Source organism: Pan paniscus, chromosome 7 (assembly GCF_029289425.2).
Source record: "Pan paniscus chromosome 7, NHGRI_mPanPan1-v2.0_pri, whole genome shotgun sequence".
In the NCBI taxonomy this organism is placed as follows: Eukaryota; Metazoa; Chordata; class Mammalia; order Primates; family Hominidae; genus Pan; species Pan paniscus.
In genome coordinates this window covers 63,515,224-63,533,790 of record NC_073256.2, presented here as the reverse complement: position 1 = coordinate 63,533,790, position 18,567 = coordinate 63,515,224, and the positions used below count along the sequence as shown (strand labels likewise).

Here is an 18,567-nt window from a genome sequence, read left to right as displayed (position 1 = left end):
ACTCACCATATACTCCTGGTGGCCATTGAGGTTGACCCTGGTTGGTTGCATATCCTGCCCAGGGCAGGGGAGACAACGAAGCCAGTCAGACACTATGATGCTATGATGACAGAACATGAAAATGTGCAGATATGGTGCTGAAGAAACTGGATGTGGTAACCACTGAGATGTGGTCAGTGCCTCTGCACTCACTCGTGATCATTTAGAAAGTAGAAAGTGGGTCTCATTACAGGACTGTGATAAAGTTGTTTCATCCATGATGAAGGAATATTATAAAGATATTAAGTCAGAAGTAGGCTAAAATAGCTAAGAGAGTAATAAATGATTACAATTAAATTCTATGCAAGAAGTTATTAGGAACTACATAGAGTTGTTGAGCTAGAAGACTTCTTAACTCCCCGTTGGTCCCAGCACATGATGTAGTTGGGGCACAGAGGCTCAGGCGTGTCATTAACTGAGACGGCCACACAGCTGTGGCAGGACTTTATCACGATACGGGTCTTGACTTATTTTATTTTATTTGTTTATTTTTTGTGATGAGGTTTTGCTCTTGTCACCCAGGCTGGAGTGCAGTGGCGCGATCTCAGCTCACTGCAACCTCCGCCTCCTGGGTTCAAGCGATTCTCCTGCCTCAGCCTCCCGAGTAGCTGAGACTACAGGGACCTGCCACCACGCCCGGCTAATTTTTGTATTTTTAGTAGAGATGTTTCTCCATGTTAGCCTGGCTGGTCTATAACTCCTGACCTTACGTGATCCACCTGCCTCAGCCTCCCAAAATGCTGGGATTACAGGCATGAGCCACTGCGCCCGGCAACTTTGTTTATTTTTTAAAAAGACAGACTGAGCTCTGTTATCCTTCATGTTGATAGTCTACTGTGGGCAAAAATGTGTAAAATTTAGTCCTCATTGTCAAATTGCTTAAATTTGCTTTGTTTATCTTGATTTCCCATATGGGTGAATTTTTTCAACGAGTGAAACTTTTTTTGTGATCACGGACATATTTAAAAAACATAGAAAACTTTTTCATGGTGACACAGGTCAAAATAAGATGTATAAGGCTCCTTTCCTAAATAATTCCAGACTTCTGTGAGTGACTTCACCATCTTACCTCTGTTGTACTTCTCCAGAGGCTGTATTACCAAACGATACCGTAGTTTATCCTGCATAGGAAGGGAGGTCAAGGGATTTACACCCCTTTAAAATAGCCACATTGAAGTCCACAGGCTCTGGCCTGGTATGTGGGTTTTGTAATACCTGCAAAGTCTCTTCCATCTCAGGTCCATTAGGAGAGGCTGTGCTTTGGGTGGCCGAGGTGTTGGTGGTACAGTTTCTAGTTAGGTATGGCATTGCTCTGAGTGTGTGCGTGTGTTTGTGCGTGCACGCACCATGCTATCCTGCAGTCTTAAATATGGGTTTTGTGTTCATTTTTGAATATGCAGTGTGAATCATTTATCTAATTTTATTATTATTAGGGATGAAAACATATTAAATCTATAGTAAAATTACCTTTTCAGTTAAAAATTAGGCCAACACATTTATAATACAAATTTAATAATAATCAGCTATATATGCCTTCTTTGGAAATATGTCTCTGTACTTGAGAACAGGTACAATTCAACAGTGTTGTGATGCCATTGATCACCTATGCCGCATCATTGAAAAGAAGCATGTTTCTTTAAATAAAGCAAAGAAACGACGTTTGCCGCGGTAGGTGATCTTGCTTCCTTTTCCGTCTTTTCCCACAACATAAAACTAATTCACAGCTAATGAAGGACAACCTGGGATGGATCTGTGGAAGTATAAGGAATTACTTCCTAAACAAGGAATGTGTGGAAGTATGAAGAGTTCGTTTTCCAAAAACGTTAAAAAGCTTTGTGTTTGAAAATACTTGGTTTAAGGGATAAGGTATAAGGTACTTGATCTGGGTTGAGATAGTACATACAAATTGAAAATTAGTTTTGTAACAAACGTTTTATTTAATATGCACTAATTTTGAACATGTTTTGATGTGGATGATTTGACTAGAATATGCATGAACCATTATTCCATAAATTTTGAAGTGTATGAACTGAATGTTCAAATAGTAACATTTTGACAGACATGGAATTATAAAATTAGGAAATGAAACTGCCTAGAGCCAACCAAGGCTGGGATGTTGGCCAGTGGTTTCCAGTTTTTGCCCTTATTCCATCCTAGTGGTGTTGCCTTCTCCAGTAGGGTGAGTGCCCTCCATAAGCCCCTCCAGATCTCTGCAGGGTATCTGGGGACATCTGTTATCCATGCTAGTGACCGCCACTCTGGAGAAGCACAGTCCCATGTGGACTGGATTATTAATATTTTCTCAGTTGTTTTAAAAGTTGATTCTTCCAGATTCTACTATTAACTTACGATATCAGTTTAGTTCATTGGTTCTAACTTTAGCATACATTAGAATTGCCTGGAGATCTAGTTAAAACACAGATTGCTGGGCTGGCCCCACCCTCAATTTCTGTGTACCCCTGGGGTAGGGCCAGATAATTTGGATTTATAACAAGTGCACAGGTAATGTTGGAACAGCTGTCCAGGGACCACACTTTGAGAAGCACTGCTTTACAAGGTATATTGCAAAGGAAACATGAAAATACTTAGTGCTGTTCTTTTAAGGAGAACTTTTTAATTTTTCCCCACATGAGAAAATGAACATGAGCAGCATTTAGGACCCATTTCACCTATGTTATTTTGATTGCATCTAATTATAATACATTAAAAATAAATCGAATGCCTTTTAGTGAGATTTCTACATATATCTGTGTGATAAAGATGAGTTTATGATTTCTAGAGCCTTGGTAGCTGAATGTTGCATGTTGGAGAGGGACTAATGACAGTATGCTGTCTCTGTGCAGAGGATTTCCACCTTCCGCGTCATTGTGTTTATTGGATCTGGTCAAGTGGCTTTTAGCTCGTTGTGGGAGGCCCCAGACAGAATGTCGACACAAATCCATTGAACTCTTTTATAAATTCGTTCCTTTATTGCCAGGTATGGTAATCTGTATATCTTTAATTTCACCACGGTTTGCTTTATTATCCCATTTAAAAGAAGTAAAGAAGAATTGAGTAATTGGGTGATCATTGCAGTTAACATGGTATTCAGTTAAGATTCAGAATATTAACAGTTGATGAGGTAATGCAGTTCGGTTTCAGCATGTGATTAATAAGAAATTGCCAGCATCCTAAGTCTGAATGATCTCAAATCATATTAAAGGAAAGCAGTGAACCTGTGCTTTTCAGTAATTACTAAACCATTAAACTGCTTATGGACTGAAATAATGACAAGTTTCTCAGGAATAAATGTATTGCTCAGTCTTGTCCATTAAGTCCAAACCCAGGTTTGATAGCTTGGGAGTGGGGAAGCTGTGCTCAGGACAGATCAAGCCCTGCCTTCCCCCATTGTGGGCTGTCACAGCCCTGTGCCATGTGTGGAGAGCGCCTCAGGTGAGATGGGTGTGCTGGTTCCTTGGCAAAAGTTGGGGTGGAGTTTTTTTTGTTTTTTTTTGTTTTTTTTGAGACGGAGTCTCGCTCTTTTGCCCAGGCTGGACTGCAGTGGCGCTATCTCAGCTCACTGCAAGCTCCGCCTCCTGGGTTCACGCCGTTCTCTTGCCTCATCCTCCCAAATAGCTGGGACTACAGGCACCCGCCACCGCGTCCGGCTAATTTTTTGTATTTTTAGTAGAGACGGGGTTTCACCGTGTTAGCCAGGATGGTCTCGATCTGCTGACCTCGTGATCCACCCTCCTTGTCCTCCCAAAGTGCTGGGATTACAGGCGTCAGCCACTGCACCTGGCCTGGGGTGGAGTTCTGTCTGGGCTTTTTCTTCATGGAACAAGAGGAAAAAAGTTACTTTATATATTTCCAGGCTTCTAAAACTAAAAAGGACTTTACATTTTGTTATACTATAGGATATATTATAATGTTATATACTACATATTATATACTATAGAGTATGTATAAATACATACTATAACTGAATTCGATTATTTTATATATGCTATATAAATAATAAAGTATAAATTTACTGTATCATTTTACATGTATAATAGAAATGTATATCTGTGTTTTAATTTAGATAATTGTTTAAAAAACATTAGCATTTAAAAAAAATTTTTTTCCCCCGAGACAGAGTCTTGCTCTGTCGCCTGGGCTAGAGTGCAATGGCACGATCTTGGCTCACTGCAGCCTCTGCGCCCTGGGTTCAAGCAATTCTCCTGCCTCATCCTCCAGAGTAGCTGGGATTACAGGCGTGTGCTACCACGCCCGGCTAATTTTTGTATTTTTAGTAGAGACGGGGTTTCACCATGTTGGCCAGTGTGGTCTCAAACTCCTGACCTCGTAATCTGCCAGCCTCTGCCTCCCAAAGTGCTGGGATTGCAGGTGTGAGCTACCACGCCTGGCCTAGCATTTTCAGTTTGCTTAATGTGTTTAGCTAACAACTTTTTTTTTAATATGTTAAGTCATTCTCACAGCAACCTTGTGAAATTAGTCATTGAAGAGTGGACCAGTGGCTGGGGAAGGGCTGGAGGGCAGTGGGCAGCATTTTTCCTATATTTAGTAGAAACCGAGACCCTGATAGCATGTTGGTAGAGCTGCTTATGGGCAGACCACTATCTCACATTGAGTCTGTGACTCTGGTAGCACATAGGATTTCTTGTGACCTCAGCTGTACTGATCTCAGGCATTTCTAGTGCTGTTCTCTTCTCAGTTGCCTGTGATACGGACCTCATGTATTCTGAACTAAATAGAGTTCCACCTCTCAGCATTGTGTTTTGTTGGACAAAGGCTGCTAGGTAGTAGGTGAGCCTTGCCCTTCTTCCAACAGGTAATTTGTATAACATTAAGGAGCCTTCCTTGATTTATCTCTTCTGTGGCCTTGCAGGGTGTAGCCACCTTTCTCCTTTGGTATCTTTATCCCCCAGTGGGTATTTTTGTTTTCTTTTATTTTTTTCCTTTTCAGTTTTAGAGACAAAGTCTCACTATGTTGTCCAGGCTGGACACGAACTCCTAGGCTCATGTGATCCTCTTGCCTCAACCTCCTTAGTAGCTGGGACTGCAGGTGTGCAGCACCTGTTTGTTTTTAAGAGACAGGGTCTCACTCTGTTGCCCAGGCTAGGTAGGTTGCAGTGACATGATTATAGTTCACTGCAGCCATAAACTGAGCTTAAGTGATCCTCCTGCCCCAGCCTCATGAGTAGCTGGGAACACAGGCATGTGCTACCAGGCCTGGCTCATTTTTAAGTTTTTTTGTAGAGATAGGGTCTTGGTATTAATATGTTGCCCAGGCTAGTCTTGAGTCCTGACCCCAAGCAGTCCTCCTGCCTTGGCTTCCCAAAGTGCTGGAATTACAGGTACGAGCCATTGCATCTAGCTTCCTTCAGTGGTTTTTAAGCGTCTGTGTCAGGTGTCTCTTTAGCTCACTGTGTAGCAGCAGTCCTGGGTACAGGAACACCCAGATCAGTAGGGCTTGACGACAGGTGCAGGGTTGTCCCTCTGACATGTGTCCAAGAGAGACAGCTCCTGGCGGCTTCTGAATACTGAGACTCAGCGTGGTCCAGGCCCAGAAACAGACAGCAGGTCCTCGGTGGAGACCAAGGAAGAAGTAGGGCTGGGCAGGCTCCCCAACCCCAAGCGTGCTTGTCTGCGTCTTCAGCTTCTCTGTCTTCTTGTGATGTACCCTTGTCTGCTCTCTCTCGATCTGCCTTTTTGTGTCCTTTCTTTCTATCATTTTTCTTCTGTCACTCTTGATGTAGAATTTAAATATCTTACTATTTATTTTTTGCTCATTATTATACATTTCTTTGTCTCTTCTTAGTGAAAGTAACAGAACATTACAGAATATTCCTCCTCTTAATATACAAAATGTTCTCTCTCTCTTTTTTTTATACCGAGTCTCACTCTGTAGCTGAGGATGTAATGCAGTGGCGTGATCTTGGCTCACTGCAACCTCCCCCTCGTTTAAGCGATTCTCCTGCCTCAGCCTCCTGAGTAGCTGAGATCACAGGCGCGCACCACCACGCCTGGCTGATTTTTGTATTTTTAGTAGAGATGGGGTTTCACCATGTTGGCCAGGCTGGTCATGAACTCTTGACCTCAAGTGACCCGCCCATCTCAGCCCCCCAAAGTGCTGGGATTACAGACCTGAGCCACCACCCGTGGCTGAATGTTCTGTTTTTAATACATCAGAGATACATGTTTTGAATTCTTCATTAGAGTCAGAATGATTTGACATTTTCAGTGCTACTGATCTCAGAGCATACAAAATGCAGTTTTATGTATTTATCTTTTTAATTTAGAAGAAGTTTAATATTTAAAAGAAAATTTCCTGGAAAAAACGGCTCATTCGATTCTCTTATTTAACAAACACTGCACTTACTGTGTGGTAGACGTTATTCTAAGCACATGTTCAAATATTAACTACTTTAATTCAGCTAATTTTTGTAACAGCCCCAGAGGTAGATATTATTGTTCTCATTTGCAAATGCTGTTTTGTGACTTAAAGGAATAATAATTTTTAAATAAAAAGGCAGGGGAAAGAGTATTAGTATGCAGCTACTCCAAATGGTGTCCAACTATTTTTATAATGTTTGAGGAACCTGAAGAGAATGGCTGTGGTGGAAATACCTTCTTGGAAGTAATTACAGTGAAACAAGTTGAATGCGTAGTAAAATGAAAAAAGATTGTCCCATAACATTTTGAAATTTTAGGTACAAAGATTAGATTAAAGAAATGTAGGTATATGTGTGCATTTTAATTTTGTTTCTTTTTAAAGGCAACAGATCCCCTAATTTGTGGCTGAAAGATGTTCTCAAGGAAGAAGGTGTCTCTTTTCTCATCAACACCTTTGAGGGGGGTGGCTGTGGCCAGCCCTCGGGCATCCTGGCCCAGCCCACCCTCTTGGACCTTCGGGGGCCATTCAGCCTGCAGGCCACGCTATGCTGGCTGGACCTGCTCCTGGCCGCGCTGGAGTGCTACAACACGTTCATTGGCGAGAGAACTGTAGGAGCGCTCCAGGTCCTAGGTAGGTCACCCTTGCCTTATTCTGGTGTGTGTCGTGCTGCCAGAGTCACCCTGGGCAGTGGCTCTGCCAGGTCAGAATCCCAGCGACATGATGGTAGGTGCTGTGCACCACCTTGCCCGTGCTTTCATGTCACTTCTCTGCAAGGGTTCCTTTCTTCACACTTCAAAGTTGACAAATACAGTGTTCTCATAGCTTTATATAATTGAAAAAGTTACACTTTCTGGTGTATTGTAAATGTTGACATTTTAAATACACAAAACTCTTAATATTACTTAAAAAAACGTATTCCATGAACAATGAATACTGTAGCAGTTTTATGTACAGTATCATTGGCTTTAAAATATAGCTGCTTTATTGGAAATTTTGCAGAGTCCCTGAATTCATATTCTCATTTCCTACCCTTCAAATGATTTTATCCTAAAGTACTAAGTTTTTTTTGCTTAAGATTTTACTGTATCCCTGTCTACGACTTTTTAATGAAAAGATGTACATATTTAAAGATTCCTTGGCTGGGCGCAGAGGCTCTCTCCTGTAATCCCAGCACTTTGGGAAGCCGAGGCAGGAGGATCACTTGAGCCCAGGAGGTTGAGACCAGCCTGGGCAACACGGCGAGACACTATCTGTACAAAAAATACTAAAGTTAGTCAGGCGTGGTGATGCACATCTGTGATCCCAGCTACTGGGGAGTCTGAGGTGGGAGGATCGCTTGAGCCTGGAAGGTTGAGGCTACAGTGAGCCGTGATTGTGCCACTGTACTCTAGCCTGGGCGATAGAGTGAGACCCTGTCTCAAAAAAAATTTTCTTCTGTGTTACTATTATATTTGTTATTAGTGCACATTACATTTTTTACTGCCAGAACAACAAATATAATAAAAATTTTGGTAATTATTACACATAAAATGTAAAATTATGCGGTTGGAGTTTTATTTTTGTACGTATAGATTTTAGTATTAAAAAAACTTGTTCATGGCCGGACGCGGTGGCTCACACCTGTAATCCCAGCACTTTGGGAGGCCGAGGTGGGCACATCACCTGAGGTGAGGAGTTCGAAACCAGTCTGGCCAACATGGCGAAATCCCGTATCTACCAAAAATACAAAAATTAGTCAGGCATGGTGGCAGGTCCCTGTTAATCCCAGCTACTCGGGAGGCTGAGGCACAAGAATCGTTTGAACCCCAGAGGCGGAGGTTGCAGTGAGCTGAGATCGCACCAGAGCACTCCAGCCTGGGTGACACCGTCTCAGAAAATAAAACCAAAACAAAAAAAACTTGTTCACATAAATAAGTGCCATATTTGGTTTATTCTAAAATGTACATTTTCCCATATTTAACAGATCCATGGTTGCAGTGTGTCTTACAATCCAATATTGTATTGGATTCAAGGATAGTTGGTTTTTGAGAATAATTAGTTTTTTTCTTTTTTGAAATGGAGTCTCCGTCGCCCAGGCTGGAGTGCAGTGGCACGATCTTGGCTCACTGCAAGCTCATCCTCCCGGGATCATGCCATTCTCCTGCCTCAGCCTCCCTAGTAGCTGGGACTACAGGTGTCCACCACCACGCCCAGCTAATTTTTTGTATTTTTAGTAGAGACGGGGTTTCACTGTGTTAGCCAGGATGGTCTCGATCTCCTGACCTCGTGATCCGCCCACCTTGGCCTCCCAAAGTGCTGGGATTACAGGTGTGAGCCACCGCGCCCGGCTGAGAATAATTCTTAATATAAGTTATCTCAGTTCTTGGAATACATCAAAATACATGTTATCAAAATTATTTTTAATGAGGTCAGTTGACAGTTTGGATTGACTTTCCTTAAATTATATTGGAAACAAAGAATTAGAAACCATGAGACTTACAAAAAGGCTTTCCTACTTAATTGTTGCCTTTACTCTTTCAACAGTGTACAAGTATTTTAAATCATCCCTTGGCACTCTAAAGGGCTGTGCACCTTGGAGTAATAAACTACAGTTAGACTGGAGAGAGGTGAGGGTGGGTCTGTCTTTCATTAAGCAGGAGAGTCCTGATGAACAGCCTGAGATGGGAAAGGAGAACCAGCTCCAGGGTGTTTTCAGACAAACGAGTTTTATGACAAAGCCCGTTTGAGGATTGATCTGAAAGTTGATTCCATAAGATGACTGGTGCCTGTCCACACCTGCTTGAAGACTGCTCCATAATTTGTCTCTGTCCTTTGAAGGACAGGATTTTTTATTTTTTCATTATTAATAACATTCATTATTGATAACAGTGCTAAAAAGAAGATTCTTACAACCACATCTCTGCAATTCTGCAGTCATTTCATTAGGTTAAAATTTCAGTGCTGGATCAAAGCATAATGAGTTTTTAAACATTTGATAGAAATTGGCATGCATATTTTTAAAAACTTAGTACGAATTGCCAAATTGCCCTTTAAAATGAGCATATTAATTTATCTTCTCACATGTAATGTTTGGGAATAAAGACCTGACTTTCCATCAATGTGTCCTTTTGATATGAGAAAAAATAAATGCCACTTTATTCAGCTATTATTAAGCTGTTTGTTTCTTTTGAAAAATTTTGAAATTTTGCTGAACGTATATCATACTTAGAGAAGCAATTTTATGTTAATCTTAGTGGAGTTGAAAGGAAGCATATATTAATACTTTAATATAATTGCTTCTAGGTACTGAAACCCAGTCTTCACTTTTGAAAGCAGTGGCTTTCTTTTTAGAAAGCATTGCCATGCATGACATTATAGCAGCAGAAAAGTGCTTTGGCACTGGGGCAGCAGGTAACAGAACAAGCCCACAAGAGGGAGAAAGGTACAACTACAGCAAATGCACCGTTGTGGTCCGGATTATGGAGTTTACCACGACTCTGCTAAATACCTCCCCAGAAGGATGGAAGGTAGGCTGCTCTGTTAATTTGAGGTCAGTTTTTGGTACTGGAAAACTACTTCAAAGGTTTCTGTTAGAAGGGGTTTTGGCTTTTAATAAAAATTTATCATTATTATTATTATTATTATATTTCATCCTCTCAACCCAGCTTTTCCTGACCTCGGGAAGAACCAGGAAGAGAAGGCTAGGTTTTGGCTTTTCTAAAACTTTGCATTGTCAGAAGAGTTATATGTCAAAATCAATTTGTCAATTTGTTTTAGTTGACAAAAACTGTATTTATGGTATACAGCATGATGTTTTGATATGCTCTGCCTTGTGGTATGGCTAAATCAAGCTAATTAACGTATCTGTTACCTCATATATGTAACATTTTTTCTGATGGGAACTTTTCAATCTATTTTCTTAGCAATTTGCAAAATTACAATGCATCGTTATTAACTACAGTCGTCATGATGAATGATCTATTGAAAATCATGAAACTTTGCATGTCCTTCAGAGTTTCACTGTGTGAATAAAATACAAAATAGTTTTTTCTAATTGTTTTATTGGATGCTGTATTTTATGCTATGATCAAACATCTACCTTAGGAAACACACACTCGCAAATATTTATAGATGTATCCATGAGGCTTATTGTGTAAACAAACTCCAGTCAGTTCATTCAGGGAATCTCTGCCAGGTGCCTGTGGCACGCCAGGCCCTGGGATGCAGCAGTGTCCTGAGTCAGGGGCGGGGAAACCCTGTCCATGGACACAACCTCACCTGCTGCCTGCTCCGTAGATAAAGCTACATAGGAGCATAGCTGTGCGCCTCTGTCCACCTGTTGTCTGTGCTGCTTTCTTATCAGACGCGTAAGGAGTTGAAGCAGAGACTGTCTAGCCCACAAACCTCAAGTGTTTACTGTGCCCCCGTTTTACAGAGAAACTCTGCCCACCTCTCCCTTAGTCAGGCAGAAGTTCCCAACCTCGTGGGCCCTGCACTTTGGTGAAAATAGAAGTGCTGGCTGACGAAGTGTTTTTATCAAACAATCTGTTACAGCTCCTGAAGAAGGACTTGTGTAATACACACCTGATGAGAGTCCTGGTGCAGACGCTGTGTGAGCCCGCAAGCGTAGGTTTCAACATTGGAGACGTCCAGGTTATGGCTCATCTTCCTGATGTTTGTGTGAATCTGATGAAAGCTCTAAAGATGTCCCCATACAAAGATATCCTAGATACCCATCTGAGAGAGAAAATAACAGCACAGAGGTGGGTACTTGGGTCACAATCGGGGACATGTTGTCCTGGAATTTCAGGCCCTAGTATGTTGCCGTGCTCCTGCAGCTGCTCCTGCTTCCTCAGGGAAGGCTTATATCAGTGGAATGTTTGCTGCCAGTGACCTCAATAGTTGTTTAGAAATCACATTTAACCAGTGCCTTCCCTGTACCAAACTTAAGCAAACTTCAGACATGGTTAGCGCCATGTTTGATCTCCATGCTAGCTTAGTGCGTGTGGATCCTGTTAGATGTTGCCTCTGTTTGCTTCATAACAGTGCAAACATTTTTTTCAGTGTATCTTGATAATTTAACGAGATCAGAGCTCACCTAATTTACTGTTTTGTCACATGGCCAGCATTGAGGAGCTTTGTGCCGTCAACTTGTATGGCCCTGACGCGCAAGTGGACAGGAGCAGGCTGGCTGCTGTTGTGTCTGCCTGTAAACAGCTTCACAGAGCTGGGCTTCTGCATAGTATATTACCGTCTCAGGTAACTATAACTTATTGTTTTTACATTTATTTTAGCTTTAGTATGATAATTAGTGTATTTATTTATATTATTTCTTAAAAGTCCTTTATGTATTGAGCATGCTGAAATGGGAATTATAGAAATACTTGCTCTAGACATGTAGATATTATGTATCTGTATATCTATGATATATCAATATAAATATGAAAGCAAATGTAAAAATTTATAAATATAAAATGAAAGTAAAATAAAGGACATTTAGGTATTTACAGAGCAGCTTTCTGAAAAACTTTAGGAACTGCTGTTGTGCCTTTGTGGCAAGACAACACAAATGAAGAATCTAGCATAGAAAGCAAGGTTGAGCCAGATACAGTGGCTCATACTTGTAATCCCAGCACTTTGGGAGGCTCAGATAGGAGGATTGCTTGAGGCCAGAAGTTTGAGACCGACCCAGGCAACATGGCAGGAATTCATCTCTACAAACAATTAAAAAACAACAACAACAACAAAAAACATTGTCCAGGAGTGGGTGCCGCGGACCCGTAGTCCCAGCTACTCAGGAGGCTGAGGTGGGAGGATTGCTTGAGCTTGGAAGCTTGAGACTGCAGTGAGCCACGATTGTGTCACTGCACTCCAGCCTGGGCGACAGAGCAAGACCCTGTCTCACAATAGCAAGAACAACAAAAGCAAAGTTGAATTAAAATTTTTCTGAATATTGGAAGGTAATTGTCAGTGCTATCTGAAGTGGGTTTTTTATTTAATGAGAGGAGTGAAGTTGTTTTTTTCTAAGAAATATCTTTTTGCTAGGCATTTCAGTGTTGGCTTCCTTTTAGTCCACAGATTTGCATCATTCTGTTGGCACAGAACTTCTTTCCCTGGTTTATAAAGGCATTGCCCCTGGAGATGAGAGACAGTGTCTGCCTTCTCTAGACCTCAGTTGTAAGCAGCTGGCCAGCGGACTTCTGGAGTTAGCCTTTGCTTTTGGAGGACTGGTAGGAAAAATGCCTCTGCATGCTGCACTCCCCTAATAATAGAAATACATATGTCACTTGCAGGTGTCTCTAGAAACTGTGGAATTTGGGTAGTAAGGTTTTAGCTGGACAAGTATTGTATGATTTGCATGAGCCAACTTTCTAAAAGATTATTTTCTCAATAGTTAAAAAAAAAAAAAAAGGAATAGAACAACATTCTTTTTAAATAGAGGTTTTGTCTATCCCACTTTGTTTCCAAAAGGAATTAGCTAGAGAACGTTTTGTGATTATGAAGCTGAGTCATGTTGACATGTGGCCTCTTCTCCTCTCCTTGGTGGTCCTTCACATGGATGATTGGGAGGGCCTCTGAAGGATAATCCCAGAGGAACCAGAGTCTCCAAAAAAATATTCTCATGGCTCTTTGAACCATGCAGGGCTGGCCTTAAATAGTCCCTGCTGTAGCTGAAATCTGCAGCCAGCCCTCTGTGTTCACTCCATCCCAACTTTCTTTCTTCTGTAGCAGAAACCCCTTTTTCACCCCTTTGTCCAATTAATGTAAACAATTACATATTTAAATTGTCTAAAAATACTCACCCTTAATAGACTATCCTCAAAGCAACAACACTGGGGTAGGCAGATGGCTTGAGCCCAGGAGTTTGAGACCATCCTGGACAACATAGCGAGACCCTGTTTCTACAAAAAAATTTAAAAAATTAGCCAGGTGTGGTGGCACATGCTTGTAGTCCCAGCTACTCAGGAGGCTGAGGTGGGAAGATCGCTTGAGCCCAGGAAGTCAAGGCTGTAGTGAGTCATGATCATGCCACTGCACTCCAGCCTGGGCAACAGAGTGACACCCTGTCTTTAAAAAACAACAAGGCTGGGCAGGGTGGCTTATTGCTTGTAATCCTAGCACTTTGAGAGGCCAAGGCGGGTGAATTGCTTGAGGTCAGGAGTTCGAGACCAGCCTGAACTACATGGTGAAATGCTGTCTCTACTAAAAATACAAAAATTAGCCAGGTGTGGTAGAACGCACTTGTAATTCCAGATACTCGGGGGTGCTGAGGCCGGAGAATTGCTTGAACCTAGGAGGTGGAGGTTTGCAGTGAGCCGAGATCGCGCCACTGTACTCCAGCCTGGGCAACAGCCCGAGAACCTGTCTCAAAAAATAAAACACAACAACAAGACTTTTGGACATTTGGAAGAAATATGGGTCAAGGAAGATTTCTTTCCCAAAATGAAACCTAGAAAATGGAGGCTAGTTGAAATATATACAATTTCAGCTTGAATCCAGGCTTCACATATCAGGCTCTTTTTAGACCTGTGTCATTTTCCAATTTCAAAGTTATCAGTTGCCCAAGGGTCTTTCTGTGCCATGTAAAGATGTGCCCCAGTTATGGTACTTCTCCTTTCTTTTTCCCAGTGTGAGCGCCTTGTGAGTCTTCTCCTGAACCCAGCGGTGCTGTCCACGGCGTCCTTGGGCAGCTCACAGGGCAGCGTCATCCACTTCTCCCATGGGGAGTATTTCTATAGCTTGTTCTCAGAAACGATCAACACGGAATTATTGAAAAATCTGGATCTTGCTGTATTGGAGCTCATGCAGTCTTCAGTGGATAATCCCAAAATGGTAACAAAATTTCCCTTTAAATAAACTGTTTTTTTGTTTGTTTGTTTGAGACAGAGTCTTGCACTGTCGCCCAGGCTGGAGTGCAGTGGCACGATCTCTGCTGACTGCAACCTCTGCATCCCAGATTGAAGCGATTCTCCTGCCTCAGCCTCCCGAGTAGCTGGGATTACAGGCACCCGCCACCACACCTAGCTAATTTTTTGTATTTTTAGTAGAGACGGAGTTTCACTATGTTGGCAAGGCTGGTCTTGAACTCCTGACCTCGTGATCTGCCCAGTTTGGCCTCCCGAAGTGCTGGGATTACAGGCGTGAGCCACTGCACCCGGTCAATATTTTCTTATATAATCCTTATAAAAGGGTTGCCACATTCCTGAAATATTTCATTAAAGTATGACAAGACTTTTTCCTATAAGGTTGAAAGCTCTTGCTTTTAACAAACTCAGAAAAACCCAAAACATACCCCTTATCAATAGTTAATGAATATTAGGCCAGGCATGGTGGCTCATGCCTGTAATCCCAGCACTTTGGGAGGTGGAGGTGAGCGGATCACCAGAGGTCAGGAATTCAAGCCCAGCCTGGCGAACATGGCAAAACCTTGTCTCTACTAAAAATACAAAAAATTAGCCAGGCATGGTGGTGTGCGCCTGTAATCCCAGCTACTCAGGAGGCTGAGGCAGGAGAATTGCTTGAACCTGAGAGGCGGAGGTTGCAGTGAGCTGAGATCATGCCCACTGCACTCCAGCCTGAGTAATGAAGCGGGACTCTGTCTCAAAAAAGTAAGAAATAGCTAATGAGTGTTATTGGATGTTAAAACATTGATTGTTTTTTCTATTCCCTTATGCTTTGCAAATTTCTAAGCCTAAATATTATAAGGCACAGCTATGCAGGGTATTGACATTTGCCAAGATGTGGCTTTGGAGCTTACAAACCTGTCCTGGGGCCCAGAGCTGGCTTTGCATTCATACCAGCTGCAGGCAGGTCTCTGCACCCCGGTAGACCTCTCTGTTCTCAGAGTTCTCTCGTGGCTTCGATGCTGAGTTATCATTTCTGGCATGTTCCTGCTGTGTCCCCCTTTCTCCCTCACATTGACTCTCTGGAGATCAGTATTTAATATATAGTTGACTTTCGTTTGCTAAACCTCTGGGATTTTGAAATTTAACTTGTTCTGTGGACAGAAACTGTTAACTGTTGATATGACCATTTTAAGGGAGAGTACATGATTTCCTAAGTTGAGCTTTTATTGCAAACAGTGCTTTTCTGTTGTAGGGGAATCTTTTGTGGTAGATTGCAGTAGGAATTTGTATTCTTTAAAATTAGAAATCGTAGTAGATGACACTCAGATTTAACATTCTGATTTCGTAAACTATGACCTCTGATGGAAATGATAGAAAAAACATACGCGTTTGACCTCTATTCCTTCCCTAAATACCTCTAAAGTAACAGAATGAGATTTTTAAAACACCTCTACAATCTCAAAGGACACAGAGAAAAGGACTTCCAAGAGTGACAAGAGTTGTAAATCAAAAGGACAGGTGTGGCAGACTGCGTGCAGAGTTTGAGATAGCTGCGAGGTGATGCAGCCTTCGGAAGTTGGGGTCCACACATGCTGAGCCCCAGCAGGGCAGACATGGGAGCAGGGGTGAGCAGAGGCTGAGAAGAGAGGATTGGGCAAAGGCCAGCTCTCCCCTGCAGGGCAGCCTCCTGTCTCTGCTGCTGGGGGTCTCCTCCCCACTTGAGGAGAAGGCAGGAGGCAGTGACTCCCTGGAGAGGATAGAGACCTCCAGACTGGGGGGCTCTGGCGTGGCTGAATATGTGGATACCATCAGGAAAAGAGGAAAGTTAAGTACTAACCTACCTAAATTCTAGACTTTCAGGCTGTCTGCCCTTTCCCTCTGAATACTTTCAGTTCAGCATCTGCCCTTGGCAGGGCACCAGAATATCCTGACAAGCCCTAAGAGAAAATAAAGATGCAGGCATCATAGCCAGCTGGGTCAGTGACAGTGATCCTCCCCACCAGCGAGCCCTGCACGCTGCACAGCGCTTCCAGGCGGGTGATACCTGTGAGCCGGCAGCCCAGGGGCTCAGGCACCTGAGGAAAGGGACGCCAGAGGGCGTAGCAGGACACAGGCAACTGTGGCAAGGCCTGTTCAGTGACATGGAAATGTAAGGTGGAGAAAAAAAACTGAAAGATGAGAGACAAAACTGTGAAATAAGAATTGCTATGGAGAATGAACATCAGAGAACAAAAAGGTCTCTTGGGAATTAAGCATAGGCATCAGAAATTAAAAATGAAATGAGTTTGGAAGGTAAACTTGAGTAACTCTCACAGAGAGTAGAGTGAAAGACAAAACAGAAAACACGAGAGAAAAGAGGAGGAGACTAGGGATTCATGCATGAGGTTGAGCAGCAGGGCCTTGGCTCCGGAGGGCAGGGGTCAGGAGTGGCATTTGCTGAGGACACAGCTCCAGAGGAGCCCAGAAGCAAAGGCTTTGAGTTTCCAGGTAGAAGAGGGCCATGGAGTGTCCAGCATGGTGCACAGAAACAGCTCCACGTGGAGCACATTTCTTGAGAATTCAGAACCGTGGGGTTTCACTACAATAAAAGATTCTCAGGTTTCCACTGGAGAAAAAGCAGTTATGTGTGAAAGGATCTAGAAATTGAATGACATATGTCTTCTCAGTGGCAGTGTGGACATTGCAAGACTTGAACCAGATTTCTTCCATAGTTCATAAGAGAAATCTTCAGCCTAGAGTTCTGAATCCAGCTGGATTATCCATTATGTGAGAGTGGAATACAGATGTTTTAGACATGCCAGATCCCCAAGAGGTCCCTGTGCACTCTCATCACGATGCTGCTGGGTAGAGAGTGATCAGGCAGTGAGCCAAGACGGGAAGGTGCTGGATACAGTATGTCGGCCCCACACAGAGGCGTGGATGGCCCAGCACCAGGTCCAGCACCAGCATTGCAGATCAAGAGCTGAGTTGCCACAGAAATGGGGCAGATAGACCTGATAGGCTTAGAGGGCTTGCAGCAATTTCATAACTTGGGAGAGTTTGATGACGAATTAATGACAGACACATTGAAAAGAGCAATGAAAGCAAACAAGGTTAGCTTCAGAGAGTACAAAATGTGCAAAAAGGGAAAAGCATTGTTTCTACTTGGAACATCTGTGAAAAATGTTTGCATAGTCAGAATGACAGGAATAGTGCATGTTAATCTGACCAAAATTAGCCTGTCACTCTGTTGCGGGAGTGGTGGTGAGACAGGAAATGTGGGTGTGCATGTATGATGGTAGTTGAACAAGAAGTGTGCGTTTGCGTGTGTGCATGTTTGCTTGTGTGTGTACACCTGTGTGTGCTAGTGTGTGCCTGTATGGTGGTGGTGGAACCGGAAGTATGTGCTTGGGTGCATGTTTGCTTATGTGTGTACATCTGTGTGCTTGTGCATGCATGTACAGTGGTGGGACAGGAAGTGTGCATTTGTGCATATGTGCATATTTGTGTGCCTGTGTGTGTACACCTATGTGTGCTTGTGCATGCATGTACAGTGGTGGTGGTGGTGACAGAAGAGAGCTGACTCCTTTTTCCTAGACTGCGCAGACTAGGAAAGCCAGAAGAAGCTAGATGAGCCTGATGACATAGCTAAGGCCACCCTGTACTTTCTGTGGAAAAACTATGGTTAAAGTGTACCTCAAATCAAACTCGAGGAGTTTTGAAGTAGATAAACATCTATTATAGAAATAGCTTATTTATTTTCCAAGAATAGCTTTGAAATAAAGGTAAATTTTGTTTTCTGTCATTCTCAAAATTAAGAATTTTTCTTCACTCACAACGAAATTGTCTCAGGTGAGTGCCGTTTTGAACGGCATGTTAGACCAGAGCTTCAGGGAGCGAGCAAGCCAGAAACACCAAGGACTGAAACTTGCGACTACAATTCTGCAACACTGGAAGAAGTGTGATTCATGGTGGGCCAAAGATTCCCCTCTCGAAACTAAAATGGCAGTGCTGGCCTTACTGGCAAAAATTTTACAGGTATTTTGATATTCCTTTAAAAAGCAGTCATGTTTATTCTTCTGAACTCTGTAACTTGTGTCTTTAAAATTTGATGGAGGTTGCTCCAAAAGCTCATTGGTTTGACAAATAAGAAAATATTTTGACAGGATGGTTGCTTATATTTACCTTTTTAAACTTTTTCCATTATTTATTAGACTTACTATTTCTTATGCTATATCTTTTTAAAGTACCTTTGCATGTATTGTCCTAACAGATAGTATTACAATGTTTTACAATAAGATTGTGAAAATATTATTGAAGCCCAAAATTAAATTTACAGTTCAT

General features: G+C 42.4%; 1 protein-coding gene across 4 annotated transcripts in view; it reads left to right on the top strand.

Moving 5' to 3' along the window:
- The window catches only part of PRKDC (protein kinase, DNA-activated, catalytic subunit), a 186,397-nt gene that overhangs the window by 59,718 nt on the left and 108,112 nt on the right, over positions 1 to 18,567 (top strand). For all 4 annotated transcript variants that reach the window (XM_055116536.2, XM_055116534.2, XM_055116535.2 and 1 more), the window contains exons 29-37: positions 1,608 to 1,707; positions 2,883 to 3,016; positions 6,800 to 7,048; positions 9,701 to 9,924; positions 10,952 to 11,160; positions 11,524 to 11,656; positions 12,469 to 12,627; positions 14,027 to 14,230; positions 18,076 to 18,261. In XM_055116536.2, coding sequence (XP_054972511.2) covers positions 1,608 to 1,707; positions 2,883 to 3,016; positions 6,800 to 7,048; positions 9,701 to 9,924; positions 10,952 to 11,160; positions 11,524 to 11,656; positions 12,469 to 12,627; positions 14,027 to 14,230; positions 18,076 to 18,261 — 1,598 coding nt within the window. The remainder of the gene's footprint in view (positions 1 to 1,607; positions 1,708 to 2,882; positions 3,017 to 6,799; positions 7,049 to 9,700; positions 9,925 to 10,951; positions 11,161 to 11,523; positions 11,657 to 12,468; positions 12,628 to 14,026; positions 14,231 to 18,075; positions 18,262 to 18,567) is intronic.